Source organism: Enoplosus armatus, chromosome 17, assembly GCF_043641665.1.
Source record: "Enoplosus armatus isolate fEnoArm2 chromosome 17, fEnoArm2.hap1, whole genome shotgun sequence".
NCBI classification, from domain to species: domain Eukaryota; kingdom Metazoa; phylum Chordata; class Actinopteri; order Centrarchiformes; family Enoplosidae; genus Enoplosus; species Enoplosus armatus.
In genome coordinates this window covers 20,950,461-20,973,037 of record NC_092196.1, presented here as the reverse complement: position 1 = coordinate 20,973,037, position 22,577 = coordinate 20,950,461, and the positions used below count along the sequence as shown (strand labels likewise).

At 45.2% G+C, this 22,577-nt stretch overlaps 2 protein-coding genes across 2 annotated transcripts; both read right to left on the bottom strand.

Annotated features, from left to right (window-relative positions):
- Window positions 1-3: 3 nt before the first annotated feature.
- On the bottom strand, window positions 4-9,323 carry LOC139300710 (E3 ubiquitin-protein ligase CHIP-like). The gene is made up of 8 exons (XM_070923880.1): window positions 9,310-9,323; window positions 7,428-7,637; window positions 6,925-7,123; window positions 3,250-3,415; window positions 3,088-3,175; window positions 2,572-2,628; window positions 2,379-2,495; window positions 4-1,776 (listed from the first exon to the last, which is right to left on the bottom strand). Exons 2-8 carry the CDS (start codon window positions 7,545-7,547, stop codon window positions 1,651-1,653), a joined length of 873 nt encoding a protein of 290 aa, XP_070779981.1. The 5' UTR covers window positions 7,548-7,637; window positions 9,310-9,323; the 3' UTR covers window positions 4-1,650.
- Window positions 9,324-11,052: 1,729 nt separating this feature from the next.
- LOC139300686 (calpain-15-like) lies at window positions 11,053-21,432 on the bottom strand. Its single transcript, XM_070923852.1, has 12 exons — window positions 21,272-21,432; window positions 16,827-17,922; window positions 16,217-16,425; window positions 15,906-16,089; window positions 15,157-15,380; window positions 14,953-15,078; window positions 14,362-14,514; window positions 14,043-14,204; window positions 13,429-13,649; window positions 13,032-13,174; window positions 11,973-12,151; window positions 11,053-11,230 (listed from the first exon to the last, which is right to left on the bottom strand). The coding sequence occupies exons 1-12, from the start codon at window positions 21,430-21,432 to the stop codon at window positions 11,053-11,055; spliced, it is 3,036 nt and encodes a 1,011-aa protein (XP_070779953.1).
- Window positions 21,433-22,577: the final 1,145 nt, after the last annotated feature.

Sequence of the window (22,577 nt, the reverse complement as noted above, 5' to 3'; positions counted from 1 at the left end):
ATGTAGAAAACATGAAACATTTATTTTCAACCATCTTTGTAAATGTGCTCCCTTCAGGCGCCGTTAGTCTTTTAGAAACACAGAAAATCAGATTTGATCTTGATTGAGTCACAGCTGGATTGTAATCATCACGTTTAAGCAGAAGCATTTAATCAGCTGATTGTGGCTGAAACAAGTGAAAACACACACAGTTGTAATTAATTATGAGATTTCAGGCAGCTGTTTTGACACTGACGCAAGATGGCCGTCATATATATGTGCACACCTGGTGTTTAAAACACCGTTACAGGAAGTCTGCAAAACCAACTATTAAAAAAAAGACTTAATAATCAACAAGTAAAAGAAATCATGAGCACAAATGTAGTTATTGCACAAAGAAGCTGCACCAGACTCCACTCATAAAAACCAGAAAATAATCTGAAAATCTCAATGGACTGATTTACAACAGAAGGTTCTCCGTCCAGTTTCTCTCTCAGCCACAGCGTTACACTTTCCTCTCTTTCAGTTTGCCAGCAAACGCAACACTTTACTGGTGTAATGATGATTATATATAATCTGATTACTGTGAGGGAGTAATGGGATTGTAGTCAGCGGTTTGGATTACTGCACCAACTGATGATCAATACTGGGACACATTAACGTCACTGCTGATCACAGACGGTCCTCAAACATCTCATTTAAAGCCTGACAGCTGATGAGCTCTTACTGGTCCTACTGGTTGGTCTTACTGGTCCCTGGAAACACAGCACAGAAACAAAAAGGGGCTGTTGCTCTCTGTCAAACACAGTGACGGAGAAATCAAGTCAAACACAAGAATCTGTTTCAGTCTAAATGTCTGATACGTTTGGATTGTTGTATATTTCTGTATTTTAATACAAATGAACATTGAACCTTAAAACTTTGATTAACTTAAAGTGCTTCTTTGTCACGACCTGTTGCCACCAACAGAAACAATACAATCATTTAAAGCTGCAGTGGGATTCGGTTGGACGATGAATCAGTGAGTATCGTTTTGGAAGTACTTGTACTGCACTTGAGTATCATTTGATGCTACTTTCTCCTCCACTACACTTCATCTGGTACTTTTATCTGACAGCTTTAGTTTCTCTTTCGATGAGATTTTACAAACAAAACATATGAACAATCCAAGAAATGAAAATGAGCTTCACCTCAAACAGCTGTTAAACTGTTGTTTACATCTTAATGCATCAATAATAATAATAACAATAGAATAATAGAACTCTCAATGCACAATAAGTACTTCTACTTTTGATACTTAAGTGTATTTACTTTTAAGTAAAAATGTAACAGAGTATTTTATACTGTAGTACTGCTACTGTTGAGAGGGATCTGAGTACTCTTGAGTATTTGCAGGTTGACCTTCAGCGCCCTCTAGTGACGCCTCAGAAGCCCAGTGATCATCTTGTAACATCTTGTTGGTTTTTTTTGGCTTTTTCTTGATTTTGTGGGTTAAAGTTCGTCCCTTTCTCCTCGTTTCATGTATGTACACTTGCGTTTAAAGTGTAAAAGTTTAGAGGACGAGTGATTCGATTCTTAAAGTCATGACGGAGCAACAGCACCATCAGGACACCACTGATCCGCCTCCATCCACAAACTGACAGCGTGACTTCCCTTCCTTCCTCTCATTGGTCAGTAGTCCTCCACCCATCCGTTCTCCAAAATAAAAGCATCAATGACTTCCTTCATGGCCAGGTTTGGGATGAGCTGATCTTGGGTCAGGGGAGTGCGCGTCACCGGGTCAAAATGGCCGACTCGCTGCAAGAGAACAACGAACACACCTTTTATATTTATATTGATATTTATATTTACACATTACAATGAGTCTTTTCAAACTTTTCATTCTACATTTGATCTCACTGTTGATTTTTAAATCTCTTTAAAATCCTCCTCTTTTTTAACATTCCTACTTCTTGCATCTGTTCTTTGTGTATTTTTATTATTATTTTGTGAAGCACATCGTTTTGCATCTTTTTGGATGAAAGTTATAAATAATGTTTTATCATTAATATTAGATTAACGTAGAGATCGAAGTAGCTCTTCAGGGACTTTCTGAAGGAAGTGAATGTAACCAAGTACATTTACTAAAGTACTGTACTTAAGTACACTTTTGAGGTACTTGTACTTTACTTGAGTCTTTCTACTTCTCCACATCTCAGAGGAAATATTGACTTTACAGATGAAAACACACAGAGTTTATAACATATGATGTTTTGTTCTAATGAAACTCAACAGTTTATTAAGTCCAGCTTTTTACTGCTTTAATACTTACATACTTTTACTGTAGCAGAGTATTTGTACAGTGTGGTATTAGCACTTCTACTGCAGAATGAACTAAAGTTAGTGGGACTGGTTTTTACCTGAAGGTGCTCCTCGATGTCTTTCCTGTCATAGGTGACCCCGCTGGGGGTGATGCAGGGCTCTCTCATCAACTCAAAGCTGATCTTTCCACACAGGAAGTCCGGGATCTCACGCTTCTGTCAAACACAATAACATCTCACATTTAACTTCTTACACCCTCTTTTCTACATCAGCAACATCATCATCACTGACCTTCCTCTTCTCGTCTACTTGACAGAACAGCTCCTCCATGTCTGAGAGATACTTGTCCTGCAGAGAAACACGTGTAGGTCACAAAGCAGGTTATATATTAGTTATTATTATTACACCCCCCCGTGTGAACTCAACAGAACAGCCTGACTGAACTTCCTTTACAGTTTACTGAATTAAAGAGTCAGTGATGTTACAAAGACAAAACATAGTGACTATTAATGTTTATTGGAACCAAGATTTAAGATTGAAGATGGAGTGAATGTTGGAATGAAACGAATCACAGAATCTTCTGTACACGAGAGCAAATTAATAAATAAATACGACAGAAATATATCAAGGTACTGGTTGTTGATATAGATCATTATAGATCCAGAGTTATTGGAGGAGAAATGAAGATATATTACAGGATACAGGAGAAAGAGGAAAGATAAACGTGTTACAAATGAACTCAATGTGAGACGTGATGATAATAAAGCGGTCAGAATCTGAAGTCTGTGTTTTATGGACACAGCCTACATGTTTGGTGTGGATCTCGTTGGGGTTGTGTTGAATCCTGCCGTCGTCTGACTTGTCTTCTTGTTTCTGCCGGCAGCCGTCCAGTTCCCTGAAGAAACAAACATTTACTTTAGAGAAGAATCATTCAGGGAAGAAAAACCCCAACAATCTGTGTCAGCCTGCCTCTTCTTCTCAGCGTGGATGAGTTTGGAGAGGTAGGCGTGCAGCTCGCTCTCCTGGTTGATCCTCCTGTCCTCCATGTTGTTCCACCGTTTCTTCTTCGCGACCCGCAGAGCGCTCGGGATGTCGTCTCCAAAGTTCAGCCGCTGCTCCTTCGCCAGGTTATAAGCTGGAAAAAGACAAAAAGACAAGCTACGAGTTAACGTCCATCTGTCCATCACTTCTTTCACTGTGTGGTCAGAGCGTCGTAAACATCGTGAGCGCCGTGAACATCGTGAACATCAGAGCGTTGTGAACATCGTGAACGTCAGAGCGTCGTGAACCTCGTGAACGTCAGAGCGTTGTGAACATCAGAGCGTCGTGAACGTTAGAGCGTCGTGAGCGTCGTGAACATCGTGAGCGCCGTGAACATCGTGAACATCAGAGCGTTGTGAACATCGTGAACGTCAGAGCGTCATGAACCTCGTGAACGTCAGAGCGTCGTGAACCTCGTGAACATCAGAGCGTCGTGAACGTTAGAGCGTCGTGAACATCGTGAACGTCAGAGCGTCGTGAACGTCAGAGCGTCGTGAACCTCGTGAACGTCAGAGCGTCGTGAACCTCGTGAGCGTCAGAGCGTTGTGAACATCAGAGCGTCGTGAACGTCAGAGCGTCGTGAACCTCGTGAACGTCAGAGCATTGTGAACCTCGTGAACGTCAGAGCGTTGTGAACATCGTGAGCGTCAGAGCGTTGTGAACATCAGAGCGTCGTGAACGTCAGAGCGTCGTGAACCTCGTGAACGTCAGAGCGTTGTGAACCTCGTGAACATCAGAGCGTCGTGAACATCGTGAGTGTCAGAGCGTCGTGAACATCAGAGCGTCGTGAACATCGTGAGTGTCAGAGCGTCGTGAACATCGTGAGTGTCAGAGCGTCGTGAACATCAGAGTGAACATCAGAGCGTCGTGAACGTCAGAGCGTCGTGAACATCGTGAGCGTCAGAGCGTTGTGAACATCAGAGCGTCGTGAACATCAGAGCGTCGTGAACATCGTGAACATCAGAGCGTCGTGAACGTCGTGAACATCAGAGCGTCGTGAACGTCGTGAACGTTAGAGCGTCGTGAACGTCAGAGCGTCGTGAACTTCGTGAACGTCAGAGCGTTGTGAACATCGTGAACATCAGAGCGTCGTGAACCTTGTGAACATCAGAGCGTTGTGAACGTCAGAGCGTCGTGAACATCAGAGCGTCGTGAACATCGTGAACATCAGAGCGTCGTGAACCTCGTGAACATCAGAGCGTCGTGAACCTCGTGAACATCAGAGCGTTGTGAGCATCAGAGCGTCATGAACATCGTGAACATCAGAGCGTTGTGAACGTCAGAGCGTCGTGAACATCGTGAGCGTCAGAGCGTTGTGAACATCGTGAACATCAGAGCGTCGTGAACATCGTGAACATCAGAGCGTCGTGAACATCAGAGCGTCGTGAACATCGTGAACATCAGAGCGTCGTGAACCTCGTGAACATCAGAGCGTTGTGAGCATCAGAGCGTCATGAACATCGTGAACATCAGAGCGTTGTGAACGTCAGAGCGTCGTGAACATCGTGAGCGTCAGAGCGTTGTGAACATCGTGAACATCAGAGCGTCGTGAACATCGTGAACATCAGAGCGTCGTGAACATCAGAGCGTCGTGAACATCAGAGCGTCGTGAACCTTGTGAACGTCAAAGCGTCGTGAACTTCGTGAACGTCAGAGCGTTGTGAACATCGTGAGCGTCAGAGCGTCGTGAACGTCAGAGCGTCGTGAACCTCGTGAACGTCAGAGCGTCGTGAACCTCGTGAACGTCAGAGCGTCATGAACCTCGTGAACATCAGAGCGTTGTGAACGTCAGAGCGTTGTTAACATCGTGAACATCAGAGCGTCGTGAACATCAGAGCGTCGTGAACATCGTGAGCGTCAGAGCGTTGTGAACATCAGAGCGTCGTGAACATCAGAGCGTCGTGAACATCGTGAACATCAGAGCGTCGTGAACCTCGTGAACATCAGAGCGTCGTGAACGTCGTGAACGTTAGAGCGTCGTGAGCGTCGTGAACATCAGAGCGTCGTGAACTTCGTGAACGTCAGAGCGTTGTGAACATCGTGAACATCAGAGCGTCGTGAACCTTGTGAACATCAGAGCGTTGTGAACATCGTGAACATCAGAGCGTCGTGAACCTTGTGAACATCAGAGCGTCGTGAACCTCGTGAACGTCAGAGCGTTGTGAACCTCGTGAACGTCAGAGCGTCGTGAACCTCGTGAACGTCAGAGTGTTGTGAACCTCGTGAGCGTCAGAGCGTTGTGAACATCAGAGCGTCGTGAACATCGTGAGCGTCAGAGCGTTGTGAACATCAGAGCGTCGTGAACATCAGAGCGTCGTGAACATCGTGAACATCAGAGCGTCGTGAACGTCGTGAACGTTAGAGCGTCGTGAGCGTCGTGAACATCAGAGCGTCGTGAACTTCGTGAACGTCAGAGCGTTGTGAACATTGTGAACATCAGAGCGTCGTGAACCTTGTGAACATCAGAGCGTTGTGAACATCAGAGCGTTGTTAACATCGTGAACATCAGAGCGTCGTGAACGTCAGAGCGCCGTGAACATCGTGAACATCAGAGCGTCGTGAACGTCGTGTACGTTAGAGCGTCGTGAACGTCAGAGCGTCGTGAACCTTGTGAACATCAGAGCGTTGTGAACGTCAGAGCGTCGTGAACCTTGTGAACATCAGAGCGTTGTGAACGTCAGATCGTCGTGAACCTCGTGAACGTCAGAGCGTTGTGAACCTCGTGAACGTCAGAGCGTCGTGAACCTCGTGAACGTCAGAGTGTTGTGAACCTCGTGAGCGTCAGAGCGTTGTGAACATCAGAGCGTCGTGAACATCGTGAGCGTCAGAGCGTTGTGAACATCAGAGCGTCGTGAACATCAGAGCGTCGTGAACATCGTGAACATCAGAGCGTCGTGAACGTCGTGAACGTTAGAGCGTCGTGAGCGTCGTGAACATCAGAGCGTCGTGAACTTCGTGAACGTCAGAGCGTTGTGGACATCGTGAACATCAGAGCGTCGTGAACCTTGTGAACATCAGAGCGTTGTGAACGTCAGAGCGTTGTTAACATCGTGAACATCAGAGCGTCGTGAACGGCAGAGCGCCGTGAACATCGTGAACATCAGAGCGTCCTGAACATCGTGAGCGTCGTGAACATCAGAGCGTCGTGAACATCGTGAACATCAGAGTGTCGTGAACCTTGTGAACGTCAGAGCGTTGTTAACATCGTGAACATCAGAGCGTCGTGAACGTCAGAGCGTCGTGAACATCGTGAACGTCAGAGCGTCGTGAACATCGTGAACGTCAGAGCGACAGCTGATTATTTTCTCCATTAATCAGTCGATTAATCACAATGACCCAGAGCCCAAAGTGACGCCTTCACAAAGCTCCACATTATTAACAAGGCATTACAATTATTAACAGCATTCAGAGGGAAAGCAGCAAATGTTTGTTAGCTATTTTCATTTATCAAAATAGTTGCAAATGTTATGAACCGTTTGGTAGTTTACTTTTTCACATTGCATCATATGTTAAAGGTTCTTCACTGGTTTTGGATGTAAAATCTTAATCTGTAACGTAACTAAAGCTGTGAGATAGACGTAAACATGAGTTAACCCCTCGTACCTTTCTGCAGGTTGCCGATGGCCTCGTCATAGCTCTCCATCTCCAGGTGACACTGGCCCATGAAGAAGTGAGCTTTGACCGACTGGCTGTCCAGCTCCAGAGCCTGTCTGCAGTCTGCCAGAGCTCTGTCGTACTGCTGCAGCTTCACGTAGCACAGCGCTCTGTTGGTGTAGTAGGCGGGGACGGAGGGACTGTGGCTCTAAAGGAGGGAAAGACCAAACATGAGTACTGTAGGGATGAACTGTTTCTGTCCAGATACTGATCCCAGCACAGACTCATGAAGCTCTGAATGAGAGACGTCCTGCCACATCGCAGGAAACGAGGTCCTCAGTCAGGTCTGAGTCCCGTCTCTCTGATCCTAATAACCTCACTACACGACATTAATACAATACTGAGGTAAAGAAACCATCACTTCAAGAGACATCTTTAGGATAAACTCTTGGACGTCGTACATTTTCAGTCACAGACACAAGGACACATGTCCCCCATCACTTGGTCCTTACTATGGCTTTGCTGTAGCAGGCTGTGGCCTCCAGGTACTTGCGGTTCAGGAAGAGGCGGTTGCCCTGCTCCTTCAGCTCCTGAGCCGACACCGAGGCGCTTTTCTCCGGACTTTCTGACATTTTGTCCGCCAGGCTCGCTGCACCGGCGGCAGCTGCCCCTTCACTCTGCTTCCCTATCCTGACGCTCAGGTCCGACAGACGGGACAGAAACTGAGACAACACAGCAAAAACACATGAGGTCATTTAGGAGATGAAGAGGAGCAGCTACTGCTGTGCTGTGGTTCAAAATCATCAAACAGTTCTTCAGGGCCAACAAGCTCTTCAAAAACGTCCTTTCCAATTATTTTACTTAAATTGGAGGTTTGACGTGAGCCTGTACACGAGCCTCCATCACTAGTGAGGCGTCTAGACTGATCCCTGAATACATGAGTGGCTTAATAACTGCAGCTTCCAGCGTCTGACAGAAGAGAAGCGATGACTGTCTGCAGGAGATCTGATGCCAGATCAGTTAAACAGCTGGTGGGCAGAATATCAATCAGGTACTGGCAGCTCTGTTTCTAACTAACGGCAAAGTCTCGTTACCATAAAACATACTGTACACTTTGACTTATGTGTACAGCTGTAAGTCAGGTTTTTGTTCGTGTACTTTATTCATTAACACAAATAAGACACAAAACACATTGAAGGAGTACAAGGACAGAAGAGCTTATAAAGACATCTCAGCAGAAGAGGAAGACATACACATATATACATATGTCAATTATTTTCTCCGGGTTGATCCCTGAGAAGTTCACCTGAATCTCCATCATTTACTGGATCCATACTTCCATCATTACTGTCAAAAAGAGCAACGGTTGCTTAATTATCTTTGAAGGAGCCAAAAGAGGAACCTGATGACTGAAGAGGATCCACAGGAACTGAGATCAACAGCACCAATAAGTCTGTCGCCTACTGAACCCCTCTAGTTAGACTGCCAACACAGACCCACGACAGACTGAGAGAAACAGCATGTGTTAAATGTGAACTTTCTAAAAAAGTCAAGCATTGATTTGCCATATTTGCACTGACTTGTATGATGTGTATCCAGCATGTTGTGTAGATTTGTATGTTTTCAGTTATAATTTATGGGCCTGGTCTCCTTGTAAATAAAGTCTGTTAAATTCAACCTTTTTATAATAAGACCATTGACTGTATTTCGGAGGTCTACTCATCTATTTCAGTCTAAAATATGACCGTAGTTCGGAGCCAGGTGAGGGAGGAGTTTTGAGGAGGAAGGTGTCAATCACAATATTAGCAAACAAAGCAGCTGGAGCTGGAAAAGGTCTGCATGCCGACGTGGGTCCGACCTACAGCCGGTAACGACCTGCCGATAGAGCCGTAAAGTTGATATTTAATCCTACTTGGAAACCCACGACGGAAACTCACACTTCTTACTGGATGAGTTAATCAAAACACTAAATACCTCAAACACATCAGGCAGTCTGGCGCACTCACACTTCAGTTACTGCGTACCTTCTTCAGGTCTGATCACTGTGTCAGCATGTTACTGACTATTATCGATTATCAATCTGCTGATACTACAGACAAAACAGATATTACTATACTGTATGTGAAATATTTCACATTTAGTTAAGCTAGTCAGATGTTAGCTGCTGCTGCTGCTCTCCTGAGGGAATCACTGCTAACATGCAGCAAACGTTAGCTGCCTCTCCGACGTCTCCCATCTAATTCCTGATTTCCCCCTAAATGTTCTTGGTCAGTGTCCGCCACCCTGAAGCCAACAAACAGCGTTATTTAACATGAACACACCGAGCAGCGACCTGAAGCGGACACAGACACGTTACCGTGCAGCGACATGATTAATAACGTCACACTCACGTACCTGAGTCGCTGCTGTTTGACGACACTGAATGAAGTCAAGGTTTATTCTGCGTAACGTTAGCTGCTGTTACAGAAACATTAGCTTTAAATGTAATTTAGCCAGGTGGCTAACTACCTAGCTACAAGTTGTCTCGAGACGTGCGAGGGGCCAGATGTTTTGGCTTTGATCTGTGACGTACAACGCGTCACCAGGTGACACGCCTAACGTCATTATCATCATCAGGTTCTATTATGGAAGGAAATATAAATAAATAATTAATTCCAAACATCTTGAATAAATAAATGGAACACAATAATAATCTGAAATATAACAGATGAGTTATCACATTTTAATGGACGAAGCATCACAAGCTTTCAAACATTTGCATAGTTTATATGTTGTCTAACAATATAACTGGTTTTAATCATTTTAATCATTAATAAGCACACAATAGTTTTTCAAAACATCTCCTTTCAAAGTAAAACACGAGAATCCAGCATCGTTTAAAGTTCGTAAAGTGCTAATGCGTCCAGTCTCTAAAACTACTAAAAGACTTTATTTAAACACCGTGAAGTATTAAGACTGAATAATACTGAGAGGATGAACACCATGTTTGTGTCATCACTGTGAATATTCTTGGCAGCCGCTTCAGACACAACTAAGTTAATAACTTCTATTTTTCTATCACCATTGCAATTAAGACCTGAAGACCATCCTGTGATCTGAAATGTGTTATAATTTATAATATAAAGTGCAGCATGTGTATCATCTGTTCTAAATGTCTCTGTGGAGGAATGTGCAACGTGTGTTTATGGGTTGGACGTTCGCTGGAGGCAGAGCTGCTCTGAAGACAGAAATAAATCATCTCAGTCAGTTCACACCTGTACAGACAGTTTGTGTGGCAGCTTTCAGTTTTACTACAAACTAGAAGCATCTGTTCTGCAGCGTTTCTCACAAAAACACTTATTACAAAATACAGCATTTAGAGGCAGCGCAGAGGCGAGAATCATCCAGCCGGCCTGGGAGTTACATTTATGCACTAACTTTATTTTTCTTATCCAGCACTCGTTTAAGTAAAATAAAGTAAATAAAAAATGATCTGAGATGAACCATAAAACGTCTGTCATGTGGAAAATGATAAGCCTGAAAGAATAAGGTCTATCAGCTCCTGTATGACGTCGTAATGAAATCCAGCGAGGCGCTGCTGGAGTCTGTTATGTGGTTTTGGGTGGAAAACACAACATTTCATTCTGGTGTTCATCTACAGTGTTGAGTTCGATCAGCTGATTCATCACAGTACATTTAAATGAGTTAATAAACTGAATTTCTTCCAATAGTGATGATGAAATAAAGTGGAAGTATTTAACCCTGAATAATCCGCAGAATACAATGTGAACAGTTTCCATAGTGACGACTTTCAACCAAAGAAATAGTCCCTCTGAAAGGTGCCGACAGTGGATCAGAATGACTGCAGTCGTCGCTGTAACCTGACTTTTAAAAAGCTGCATGACCCACTGAGGGTTAATTTGAGCAGTGAGATTATTCCTGTCCTCGAGGAGCTCTGACTCTTAGAAACCTTCGTAGAACTGGATCAGCACTCGTGACCGAAGTCTGCCTGCTCTTTAAATATGTCAGCCTCTTTGCAAAAGAGTCCAAATGAGACAAACAAGCTCAATTCCTAAAGTGTTGGGCTGGTCTTTAAAGAAGCTGCCGCCGCGTTGAGATCTTCTGATCCTGGTCTAGAGTATGAAGCAGATCCACCCATCAGAGGGGTCGAGGCTGATGCAGACCTGCCGTCTCTGGGCTCAGAGCTGGACTGTGTGTCGTCTTGGAGGGACTCCAGTTCCCCAGAGAAGCCTGGGCGGCCTTACGATGAGCCAGCCTGTGTGTGATGGAGAATCCAGCATTTCCCTCCAGCTGAGACAAAACCACAAGCACCTGTCTGAGAGAGAAACGACGCAGAACATGTTTCTGTTCTTTCATTCGAAGTCTGCTGATGTTCTCGTGTTCACACTCAAACCAACAAGTGTTGTGTGTCACAGCCTGATATATCTGATATATATAAAACTACAGCCAGCAGCGGTTTGAGGAAAGGACTGAGCCTTTTTAAACATGAAACTATATATTTCTGACGTCTTCAATGAGGCAAATAGATGCAAGTTCACCTTCCTGTTAGATTACTGTGTAACATGAACGCTGTCTTTCTACTGTTGAGAGGGTAAAACAGTGACGTTCCAGAGCTGTAAAACTATAAACTGCTGGATCTGTTGTTCGAGATGAACCTGGACCTGGATCGACTGTCGTGTCTGCGTACGTGAACAAGAAAAGCATCACCATGACGAAGCTCATCCAAAGGAAAAGGAGAGGCTGTCCACACACTGTGCAGTCTGACAACCGGCTTCATGTCCAGATGCATGTTTGCCTGATGAAGAAGCTGTACCTTTACTTTGAAAACCACTGACACATACTTACGTATTTAAATAGTAATTACTAAATACTTGCTTCATTCATGTGCCAACTTTAGGGACAGCAGCTAACCCAGACTTCCTTCAGGGACTCTGAATCGTCTCTTTCAGATCAGTTTGAGTTTGTAACAACATGAAACATGAGCTGATCTTCAGACCTGACACACTGTGTGTGTGTGTGTGTGTGTGTGTGTGAACCTGCTGTGTGCTGCAGTCAACCTGTGCAGGGGAGGGATGCTGTCGATGGCTTTGAGGCTGCTGCGCGTCGACACCACGTTGAAGCTGTCGCTGCAGTCACACGACACATGCAGGTGATGTCTGGGGTGTCTGTTTTCCACCATGACGATGAGCCCCGCCCAGCCGTGGGTCAGGTAGTAACACGTCATCCCCTCTCGACCCTACAGTATCACAGTAACAGTGTATAAGTACTGTCAGTATCACAGTAACAGTATGTTAGTACTGTCAGTATCACGGTAACAGTGTATAAGTACTGTCAGTATCACAGTAACAGTGTATAAGTACTGTCAGTATCACAGTAACAGTCTGTAAGTACTGTCAGTATCACGGTAACAGTATGTTAGTACTGTCAGTATCACGGTAACAGTGTATAAGTACTGTCAGTATCACAGTAACAGTATGTTAGTACTGTCAGTATCACAGTAACAGTATGTTAGTACTGTCAGTATCACGGTAACAGTGTATAAGTACTGTCAGTATCACAGTAACAGTATGTCAGTACTGTCAGTATCACAGTAACAGTCTGTCAGTACTGTCAGTATCACGGTAACAGTGTATAAGTACTGTCAGTATCACAGTAACAGTATGTCAGTACTGTCAGTATCACGGTAACAGTATGTTAGTACTGTCAGTATCACGGTAACAGTGTATAAGTACTGTCAGTATCACAGTAACAGTATGTCAGTACTGTCAGTATCACAGTAACAGTCTGTAAGTACTGTCAGTACTGTCAGTATCACAGTAACAGTCTGTCATCAGTATCACAGTAACAGTCTGTCAGTACTGTCAGTATCACAGTAACAGTCTGTAAGTACTGTCAGTATCACAGTAACAGTCTGTAAGTACTGTCAGCACTGTCAGTAACAGTCTGTAAGTACTGTCAGTATCACAGTAACAGTGTATAAGTACTGTCAGTATCACAGTAACAGTCTGTCAGTACTGTCAGTACTGTCAGTATCACAGTAACAGTCTGTAAGTACTGTCAGTACTGTCAGTATCACAGTAACAGTCTGTCAGTACTGTCAGTATGCTATATGTTACCTCGTGTCTCTCTCCTTTGGTTTCTGTCAACTGGACGATGGCGTCGGCGATGGTGGTGTTGGAGGCTGTTACCTGCTCCACCATCACCAGTCTGGAGCTGTAGACTGCCAGCATGTAACCAGGAACGTCCGACCTGCAGCTCGCTGAAAACACACATCAGTGGTTCAAATAATGTCCCGCAGGAGACGATCTCACCATAATGTGTTTGACCAGCTGTCTTTTAGCTCACAGGGCCGTTGAGGTGATTTCTGAATTGTTGGATTATTTTAAATTAAGATTAAACTCATTCATTTAAAGTGAAAGAACCTGTCGGAGGTGAAGCGGCCGGCTTTGTTCTCATAATGTTACTGAACGTATAAAGATGCAGATTTGAATCAGCAGCTGTTGTGTTTCTTACTCGTCCCCTCTGTGACGGCGCTGTGCCAGTGGTTGAAAGCGCAGCAGAGCACCGCGTACTCCCCCGGCTCCAGCATGACGTCGCAGCCCACGAACCTCCTCACGGAGCGCCGGCTGTGAGCCAGCAGACGGCCCAGCATCAGGGTTCCTGAGCTGTCGTAGGAGACCCGAAACACCAGCACACACAAATCCAGCAGGTGGCTCTCTGCAGTGTCCCAGCGCCTGAGGAAGAGGAAGGTTTCATACATGAGCTCACCTTTAATCTCAGGGTAACACCTGGACGTACCTGCAGGATTCATGACATCACAACTAGTTTGGAGTTTTTTGGGTTTTTCAACTTTCTTGTGGAAAAACAATGTCAGACATAAATCATGATTCCCAGCAGAGTCGTCAGGACGAGATCTTCTCTCTGGCCGGTTTACTGTTGACATGGCTTTGTTAAACGTGTGTTACTGGACATGAGAAGATATCGGAGTCATTTTTCTAACTTCAGCTCAGACGAGGATGAGGAGGTGCAGCCTGCGTCTATAAACATCCCTTCACACTAACACATCATGTTGACAGCTTAGTGTTTGTGAAATAGAGATTCAGGTTAAACTGTGGACGCCGTCCCACCTGCTGCCCTGCTGGAATAAAACCAGTTCCATGGCCGTCCTCTCCAGGACTGTGATGGACGCCACCGTCACCGGGACGTCGGCTCCGCGGGGGAAAACGCCCGGCACTCGAACCTCCTGCCAGTCTGAATGAATCTTACAGATATCCACTGAGTCAAAGTACCTGCACACACACACCCAGATGCATTATGGGACTTTGGCTTCATTACTTCTATCTTTTTGTTTTCTGACTAACACTCAGAGTGTTTGACACAGTTTAAAAATGTAACATAAATGATAAATAATCACACAGACTTTAAACTAGAAACCTGCTGACGCACCTGATGAAGTCCAGGAAGTCCATCCAGAACAGGCCGTCCTCCGCCCGCTGGGCGCAGAGCTCCCTCTTCAGGTGTGGAGGCCAGTTTGGCCAGTCGTCCGCCCAGGGTCCGGTCCAGGAGAAGCGCCCCCACGGGTTCCTCAGCTGCAGTAATCTGGAACAGGAAGCAGAGGTTAAAGTTTCCACTTCTATGTAAGACGCTGTGTGTTACAGTTACAGCCTCATGTTAACTAGTCAGGCAGCATTTCACAGATTTGCACTTGGTGTTGGCAGAATGTGTCTCGGGAGAGAAAGAGTCAGACTGCTGCAGCCTTTCTAAAAGAGCAGCTTCAAACCGTTTGTGTTTTCTCTTCTTTGACGGAGAGCAGAAATAATTTGCAATGGATTCCAACTTTTTTACAGCAGAAAAAAGCATCAAAAGCTGCTCAGAAACCTTTCAGACCTCCTGCAGCAAAATCCTCCTCTGGTGTTAATCCCTTTGCTGCACATATCCTGAACGGTTTGGTTTAAAAAGGCACTGCTTCCCGTCACACTCAGCTCTGCCTTCAGATGTGTTGCCTCTGTGTGCCTGTAATATCACTGGAGTCCTCACCTGTGACCGTCTACATCTCTCACATCGAGGACAGAGTACGCGTGGCGTGGTCGTAAACCCATAGACTCGTACTCTGCGTCATCCACCTTCATGTTTCCACCTCCACAAGATGCCCCCATCAGGAAACTAGCAGCACGAAAAGAGTTAGGATTCACTTTTCAACAGAGACTGTTTCAGTGTTTTCACAGACTTCCTGTCACTCACCCTGCTTCTTTAGAGCTCAGCATTTTGGCCCAGATGAGGTCTGTGTCAATGGGGTCTTCCTTGGGGTTGGTGGCACTGACCTGGAGGGCCAGAGACTCGCAGGGGGCCCCCGTCAGCGTGGACAGGCCCTCGATAGCGCGACCTGCCTGCAAAGCAAAGTAGGACCCGTGGAGCTTGGCCAGCGCTTTCTCAATCAGAGCCACCCAAAGCTGCTTCCGCTGGGCCTGGAGGGGGGCGAGGAGGGGGAGAAGGATTATCTCCTGAACCTGAACCTCCTGAACTATCCAAAAGACAACTGGTGCACACACACACACACACTGAGAGCCTTCAAAAATAAAAAATATAATCATTGTTGAGTTTAAATTCACGTTTCATTGACAAAACACAGTTCTTTTGGATCCAAACAGTATATATTCATATTAATAATGATTAGTTATAGGTTTATTTTGCGGTGCGACCTGCAGAATGAAAACAGCCTTTCTTGTGTTCTCCTGCTGTTATTTAAGTGCATGTGCAGTGAGGAGCGACCCTGCAGACACCGAGTGATAAATATATAATACAGCATGCGTCATTAAAGCTGCAGTAAATCCAGCCTGGAGGTATTTTTCGTGTATTTTTGCGTCAGTAACATTACTGTTGGTGTGATAATAAACTCATCTGTTGCCGTGACTTCCTATAAGTGTGTTTTGACATATGTCCTCCTGCTTGATACATGAACATAATAAACAGCCCGGCGGTGAACGTTTGACCTGAGAGAAGAGGAGGTGGCCGTTCTCGTCGCACGGCAGCATGTCGTCCACCAGCACCGTGGTCCACGAGCCGTCTTTGCAGAGACGCACCTGATAGGCTCCTTCAGCGCACAGCGAGCGAGTCACCATCACTTTCTCCACCAGCTCGGGACGTTCAGCCAGAACAGCCAAGGCACTCAGGAACCTGCTCTCCAAACAGACACAGTGCTGAGAAACCGCTCCGGATCCGTCTGGAGTTCAAAGGAAACATCTGTTTTGCGTGAGTGGATTCAGCAGCATCCGTTCTGCTCTCTAATGTGGAGCTGACTCACCAGCAGTTACCCAGAAGTCCCTGCAGGATGTCAGACGGGCGAAGCGTGCGGAAAACGGACCACTTTACCGGACGCTCTCTCAAGTTGCAGCAGTTGATTTCTTGAGGACGAAGCCACTTCTTGACCCGATGCTGGACGCTGTCGTCCAGCGGGAAGCCGACGGACTTCGGACCGGGAGGGAAGCTGTCGTCCACAAACGTCACCGCGTTCTGGGGGAGAAGGAATCAAATCACAGATACAACCGGACCTCAAGTGCAATGAAGAAGAAAGAAATGTAACAGACGCCATCACAAAATATGAGAAAATATTGTTTATATAACAGTGTGACAAGGAGTCAATATTCAGATTCATGGCGCAAAGTGTTTATGAAATATTCTTAAAAATCCTAATATTGTTTAACATCTGGACATAAGATGTGTCCTCAGTGTCTAGTTTCATCCTGGACTCTGATTGGCTAGAATCCTGCAGGTACGTCCAGGTGTTAACCTGAGATTTAAGGTGAGCTCAGAGGACGTTTCCTCCTTCAGCAGCTGGATGTGAAAACAAACTCTCAGAGTGACGTTTACTGTGTGCTGTCGCTGAAGGGCTCACCTGGGACAGGAATACGAACCTCTCTGCAGAAGCTGACGATGTTCTCCCACAGCTCTTTGGCCTCTCCTTCGTCACTCTGGCGCAGCGCCTCCACCAGCATGCTCTCCTTCCTCTTCGGGGACAGAGCTGCTTTCAGCGTCGTGCCGTGTTGCTGAGGAGTGTGGCAGGCCAGGCAGTGTTTGGCTTTGACCTTGTTGATGAGAGTGCAGGCCAGACAGGACCACTCCTCCGTCCTGCTGACGGGGACTCCACCTGGCGGGAACGACGCCGAGGCTTCTGGTGCAGGAGACAGGGGGGACATTTCCTCCTTCAGGATGCTGAGCCGCCGGCCGGGCAGCAGCTCTGGTTGGGCAGAGAGATGAGAGACAGCCAGCGTCGACGGAGACGGACTTAAGTTATGTGTCTGACTGAGGCAGCCTTCTGGGGGGGGCACCTCTCTGCGACTGCAGGGAAGAGGATTATTCTGACCTGAAGACGCTGCGCTGGGCACCGAGGAGCTCGCGTGTGGATACGAAGCTTCCACCGGTAAACACTCTCCTCGGGTGCATATGGAAAGGGACAGCGCCCCCGCTGCAGGTTCTGGTTGTTGTGCTCCTGTTTGATTGCAGACTTCGGGGACGAGCAAGCTGTCGACGGGGATTTGGGGCAGAGAGAGTTTGCGTGGTCCGCCACAAGCAGAGCAGGACATGGAGGTAGGGGTGTTCTGCAGAGTGCACCTGGAGCATTCCCAGACCAGGCTGTTCTTATCTGCACCTTCGGGCTGTTTTTTATTTTGCTGCCTGCAGGGCTCAGACGATGGTGGCCTCAGGGGGCCGGAGCAGCTACTGGAGCGCTGAGGCCGGGGCAGGTCCTCAGACGAGCCCCGGGGTTGGTCCAGCGCTCCCTTGTAGCCGCACAGAGAGCAGGCCAGACTGTCGGGGGGGTTGGCCAGCGTGCAGCGCGGGCAGGACCAACGGCCGTCCTCCCTGCTGGTCCCCTGCCACATCCAGCGGGGGTCAGGTCTTCGCCGAGGGGCTTCGCAGATGGAGCAGCGGGGGGCGCCGGCTGCGTTGAGGAAAGTACAGCAGCCACAAGCCCACTGGCTCCTCTGCAGGGGCATCGAACCAGAAGAGAAACTGAGGGAGAAAACAACACTTCAGATTCATAGAATATATATATATATATATATATATATATATATATATATACATATATAGTAGTAGTGTATTACTACTGTATCGTGTCTGTAAATGACATGTACTGCACATATATTATATATGAGACTAATATAATAATAATTTTAATGTAACCTCTCATTCAAAAAGCTCTTTATCTGCTTCCTTACCTCTCGTCTCTGTGCTGCTACATGTGACTTTCACTCTCTGAGATCAATCAAGTCTCCTCTTATATTGGCCTTCGTCAGTTGATCAGTTTAATTGATTAAAGAATAATAATAATAACAATATATAAGAGTTTTGTCGTCCTCTGAGAACGTTTTTTGGAGGACATTAACCCTTCAGTGTGTCAGGAGGATCATTCAGGGACGGTTCGTTCCAGTTTGAGGTGTTTCCTGTGACTTCGGCGTGACAGTGGTCACATTCACTGATATAATACCTACCTATATATACATATATATGTATATATATGTATATATAACACAAATATCTGCTAGTAACAAGTGTAACGTGAAAGATATCTTGGCTGTCTTCAGCTGAACTCTGGTTTTATGTAACTGTCCGATCCCAAGAGGAGAAAAGGAGGAAGGAACGAGGGAAAGATCCAAAAATAAATGGATGCATTAGCAGTTCTTGTGTTTTTCTATACCCTGCGGTGGCTCGGAGGACAGAATTAAAATGCATGAATATGGAAATGAAACAAGAAGCTGCACTACAGCAACAACATTAACTGGTCCCTCACAGACACTGATGGAGCTTTAGAGCCTTCAGTTCTTCGTAAAACTCTGAATCTGGTACAAAAACACTGTTAAACATCGAAGATTTATGTTCCAGAACAGCCTCAGATCATCTGCGTGATGGCATCCGGAGGGAGATCCAGACTGGAGGAGCCAGAGGGACCTCATGTGGAGGCTGGCCCACATTTTCTGGCTGCTCGAAGCGGCTTCGGCATCGAGCCTGAAACTTCCAGCGGAGTCCGACGTGGACGAGTTCTGAGACGAGGAGCTCGGGGAGGACGTCAGCATGAACAGAGGTGGAAACGGAGGACGCAGAGACGCTTTGCTGCTGTACGGGAGGTTTTTACAAACTACCTTCAGTACTTCCTGCTAAATACACTGAAACTCAAAACTGATCGGTGCCTCCAAACATCCGTGTAGATTTTATGTCTTTTATTTATTTACTGAAGTCTAATCTGCACCTAGAAGGTCAAAGATAATAACAGGCAGAAATACTTCATTTAGCTTTATATTTATATTAGTTTACTTCAGTCCGTCCCCGGGGTACCTTTATTATTTCCTACAAAACTCACATCCGTCGACTTGTAAACAACAACTGGTCTTCAAATTAACTGAAGAGCGTCTCGGTTTCATGTATTTCATTTATTTACTGAAGCGCAAAAGGAGTAAAAATTGTTATTAATTATCACTTAATTATTTGATCACACCTTACAGATAAAATCTGATGACGTTTCTTTTTAAAAAGCATTTTGTTGTTTTGTTGCTACTACGTTTTCATTTCTTCAGTTTTATCTGTTTATTTCTCTCTTTTGATCATTATCACCTTGTTTATATATATATATATTTCATTTTATTGTTCGTTATTTTATTCTACTTAGTTGTCCGACTTTATTCAGTTGTAGTGTTGATTGTTTCCATGTGAAACACTTTGTAACCTGGTTTTGAAAGGAGCTGAATAAATAAAGTGTATTATATAATATTATATGAATCAATATGCAACGTTGTTGGCTTTACTCATGAATACAATATGATGTTTTTCTAACATATTCCAGCTTCAGAAAACAACTACATGCATTTAGAGACGTATTTCTGCTGCAGCTCGTCCTCCAGCTGCTTGATGCGACTTTAATGTCAACCTCTGGAAACAACAGCTCCACAAACACTCCTGATATTTAGAGACTTTCCTGCACAGATGTTTTCTTCCAGATGTCTCTGCTGGTCCATTTTCATCGTCATGCATTGAACCAAACTCCCTCTGGAAAGCATGTGTGTGCATTTCCAGACTAACGTCTACAGTTCAGTCATCAGGGATTCCCCCGGTCGCGTTACGCTTCCTGTCAGAGTAACTTGACTCCTGCTGGAAGTCTGATGAGGGACGGGACAACGTGGCAGCAGAAGACTTCCATCAGACAGAGATACAGCAATAATTAATAAGTGGAGATTTGAACAAAACTCGGGGACGCTGGGGTTTACTTTATATCGACCAACTCATGAAAAATTCACGAGGATATACTGGAGCCCAGGACGTCCTCACAACTGTAGAATATAAATGAAACATCCTGCCGTCACACTTAAGGTGCAATAACATTAATAAATCATCATAATCACTCATTGGTACACACAGAATTAATAAGCAGCACCGTCTCAGGACCGACAGCCTTCGTTGGCCTTTAATATTAATATTTGTGTTGTCCTGGAGTCCTGCTCCTGATCTAAACAGACGTGTGTCTCTAGCACTGAGACTTCTTCTGTCCATTCAGGTCTGATGTAGAACCTGTCAGAGTCCACGGGGACCTCAGGACCGCATCTCTGCTGTTTGCTGATAATGTAGTCACATAAGCTGAGACGGACCGTGACCTGCGGGGGCTCTGGGGGTGGGATGGGTGTTTGCACCCCCAAGAAAACTGGCAGTAAACGGAGGCTGGGAGCAGCTTTCTGTCCCAAGTGAAGGAAGTGAAGCGTCTCTGTTGTTTAGTGAAGGAAGTGAAGCGTCTCTGTTGTTTAATGAAGGAAGTGAAGTGTCTCTGTTTAGTGAAGGAACTGAAGCGTCTCTGTTGTTTAGTGAAGGAACTGAAGCGTCTCTGTTTAGTGAAGGAACTGAAGTGTCTGTTGTTTAATGAAGGAAGTGAAGTGTCTGTTGTTTAATGAAGGAAGTGAAGTGTCTGTTGTTTAATGAAGGAAGTGAAGCGTCTCTGTTGTTTAATGAAGGAAGTGAAGTGTCTCTGTTTAGTGAAGGAACTGAAGTGTCTGTTGTTTAATGAAGGAAGTGAAGTGTCTGTTGTTTAATGAAGGAAGTGAAGTGTCTGTTGTTTAATGAAGGAAGTGAAGCGTCTCTGTTGTTTAGTGAAGGAACTGAAGTGTCTGTTGTTTAATGAAGGAAGTGAAGTGTCTGTTGTTTAGTGAAGGAACGGAAGTGTCTGTTGTTTATGAGCTGGTAAGAAGCAGCTGAGCGCTCTGAATGTACAGAACTGAGTTCTGATTATGTGAACACAGACAGCTGTGCCCTCCCTGTCCTCCCTGTCCATCCTGTCCTCTCGGTCCCCCCTGTCCTCCCTGTCCTCAGTCTGTCTTACCTGCGCTCTCTGTGCCTGCTGGCTCTGGGAAGCTGCCGAGGGATGGAGGTGCTCTGGCTGCTCCTCAGACATCCCATGATGGGGGAGGGGGGCAGAGCAGCGCCCCGGGGTGCAGCGTCACCCTCGGCCTCCTCAACAAGGGAGGAGGTGGAACCTCCCATGATGCTGCTGGCTCAAGTGGAGGGGTCCTGAGGGGGGAGGCAGAGGTGACAGATACTGAAACAAACTCAGCTGGTATTTGACAATTTGATAACTGATTTATTGTTTATTCATTTACTGTCATTTTTCCATTTTCCATCAAAACAAAATATTGTCAGATTCAAACTTCTCAAATGATGAAGATTTGATGCTTTTCTGAATATCTCCGATAAACAAGACATCTGAACACGTCACCTTGGCCTTGTAGAAATTATTGGAGGTTTTTCACTATTTTCTGACCTTTTAGAGAAAATAAACCAGTGTAGGATTACTGTACTCTGATCTATTCTACATGCATATTCTATGAAACATGACAGCCTTATTTAAGACTTGCAAAATTTGGGTTTAAACAAGTTTGTTTAAGTTTGGGTCAGAGTTATTCTTTCTAACAACAAGACATATTTTATTGACTTTAATATCTCCTCCACGTTGGCTTAAAAGTTGAGAAGTTCATTCTGCTGGTCGAGAGATCAAGATTCAATCTCGACTTGGAGGAGACGTCTCAGAGGAAGACCATGTGATACAGTCGAAAGCTCCAGAGGTAAGAGTGTTCTGCCAGCTGCTGTTTCCAAGGTCAAGAATGAACTTTTCAATCTGATGAAATCTTCTTCATCTTTATAAAACATATTGACTCTTCAGGCCTCAAACTGAAGGCTTGTTTTATATCGATTAGTTTAAAAATGCATCGTATTCACATTTAATCAGTACTGAGCATAAGTGGCCTGCAAACAAACAGTATTCAACGTGTCTACATGGGACAGTGACATTGCTCAGACTGTTGATGGGAACATACAGAGGTCTGGTTGCTTCAGCTCCCTCTCACTCCACACTTTTGTCCTTGAACAAGGACTTAAAATCTGTCGGAGAAGCTCAGTGTGTGATACGGACACACTCATCACAAAACATATGTTCTCCACTAAAAATCCACTTCTAGTGTCCTTCACATCAGAATCGCGTCTCAGAGCATCTGTCTCCGTCTTTGTCTCCCCTGTCTCCTTCTATCGGAGTGTCTTCTATCCGTCTCTGAATGACACAATAACAATCAATACATCAAGAATTTACATTTCAACAATTACTACTAAAGACAAATCTGTGTGTAGTTTCATCC

Bases quoted from the DNA above. Each gene is read 5' to 3' on its own strand.
- LOC139300710 (XM_070923880.1), bottom strand. From the start codon at position 7,547: ATGTCAGAAAGTCCGGAGAAAAGCGCCTCGGTGTCGGCTCAGGAGCTG. The intron at 7,124-7,427 runs GTAAGGACCAAG...TCCCTCCTTTAG, and splicing joins CCTGCTACAGCAAAGCCATA to AGCCACAGTCCCTCCGTCCC. The intron at 3,416-6,924 runs GTACGAGGGGTT...GTCTTTTTCCAG, and splicing joins CATCGGCAACCTGCAGAAAG to CTTATAACCTGGCGAAGGAG.
- LOC139300686 (XM_070923852.1), bottom strand. From the start codon at position 21,432: ATGGGAGGTTCCACCTCCTCCCTTGTTGAGGAGGCCGAGGGTGACGCT. The intron at 15,381-15,905 runs GTCAAACGTTCA...GCCCCCCTCCAG, and splicing joins GCCACCTCCTCTTCTCTCAG to GCCCAGCGGAAGCAGCTTTG. The intron at 15,079-15,156 runs GTGAGTGACAGG...TCGTGCTGCTAG, and splicing joins CTGAGCTCTAAAGAAGCAGG to TTTCCTGATGGGGGCATCTT.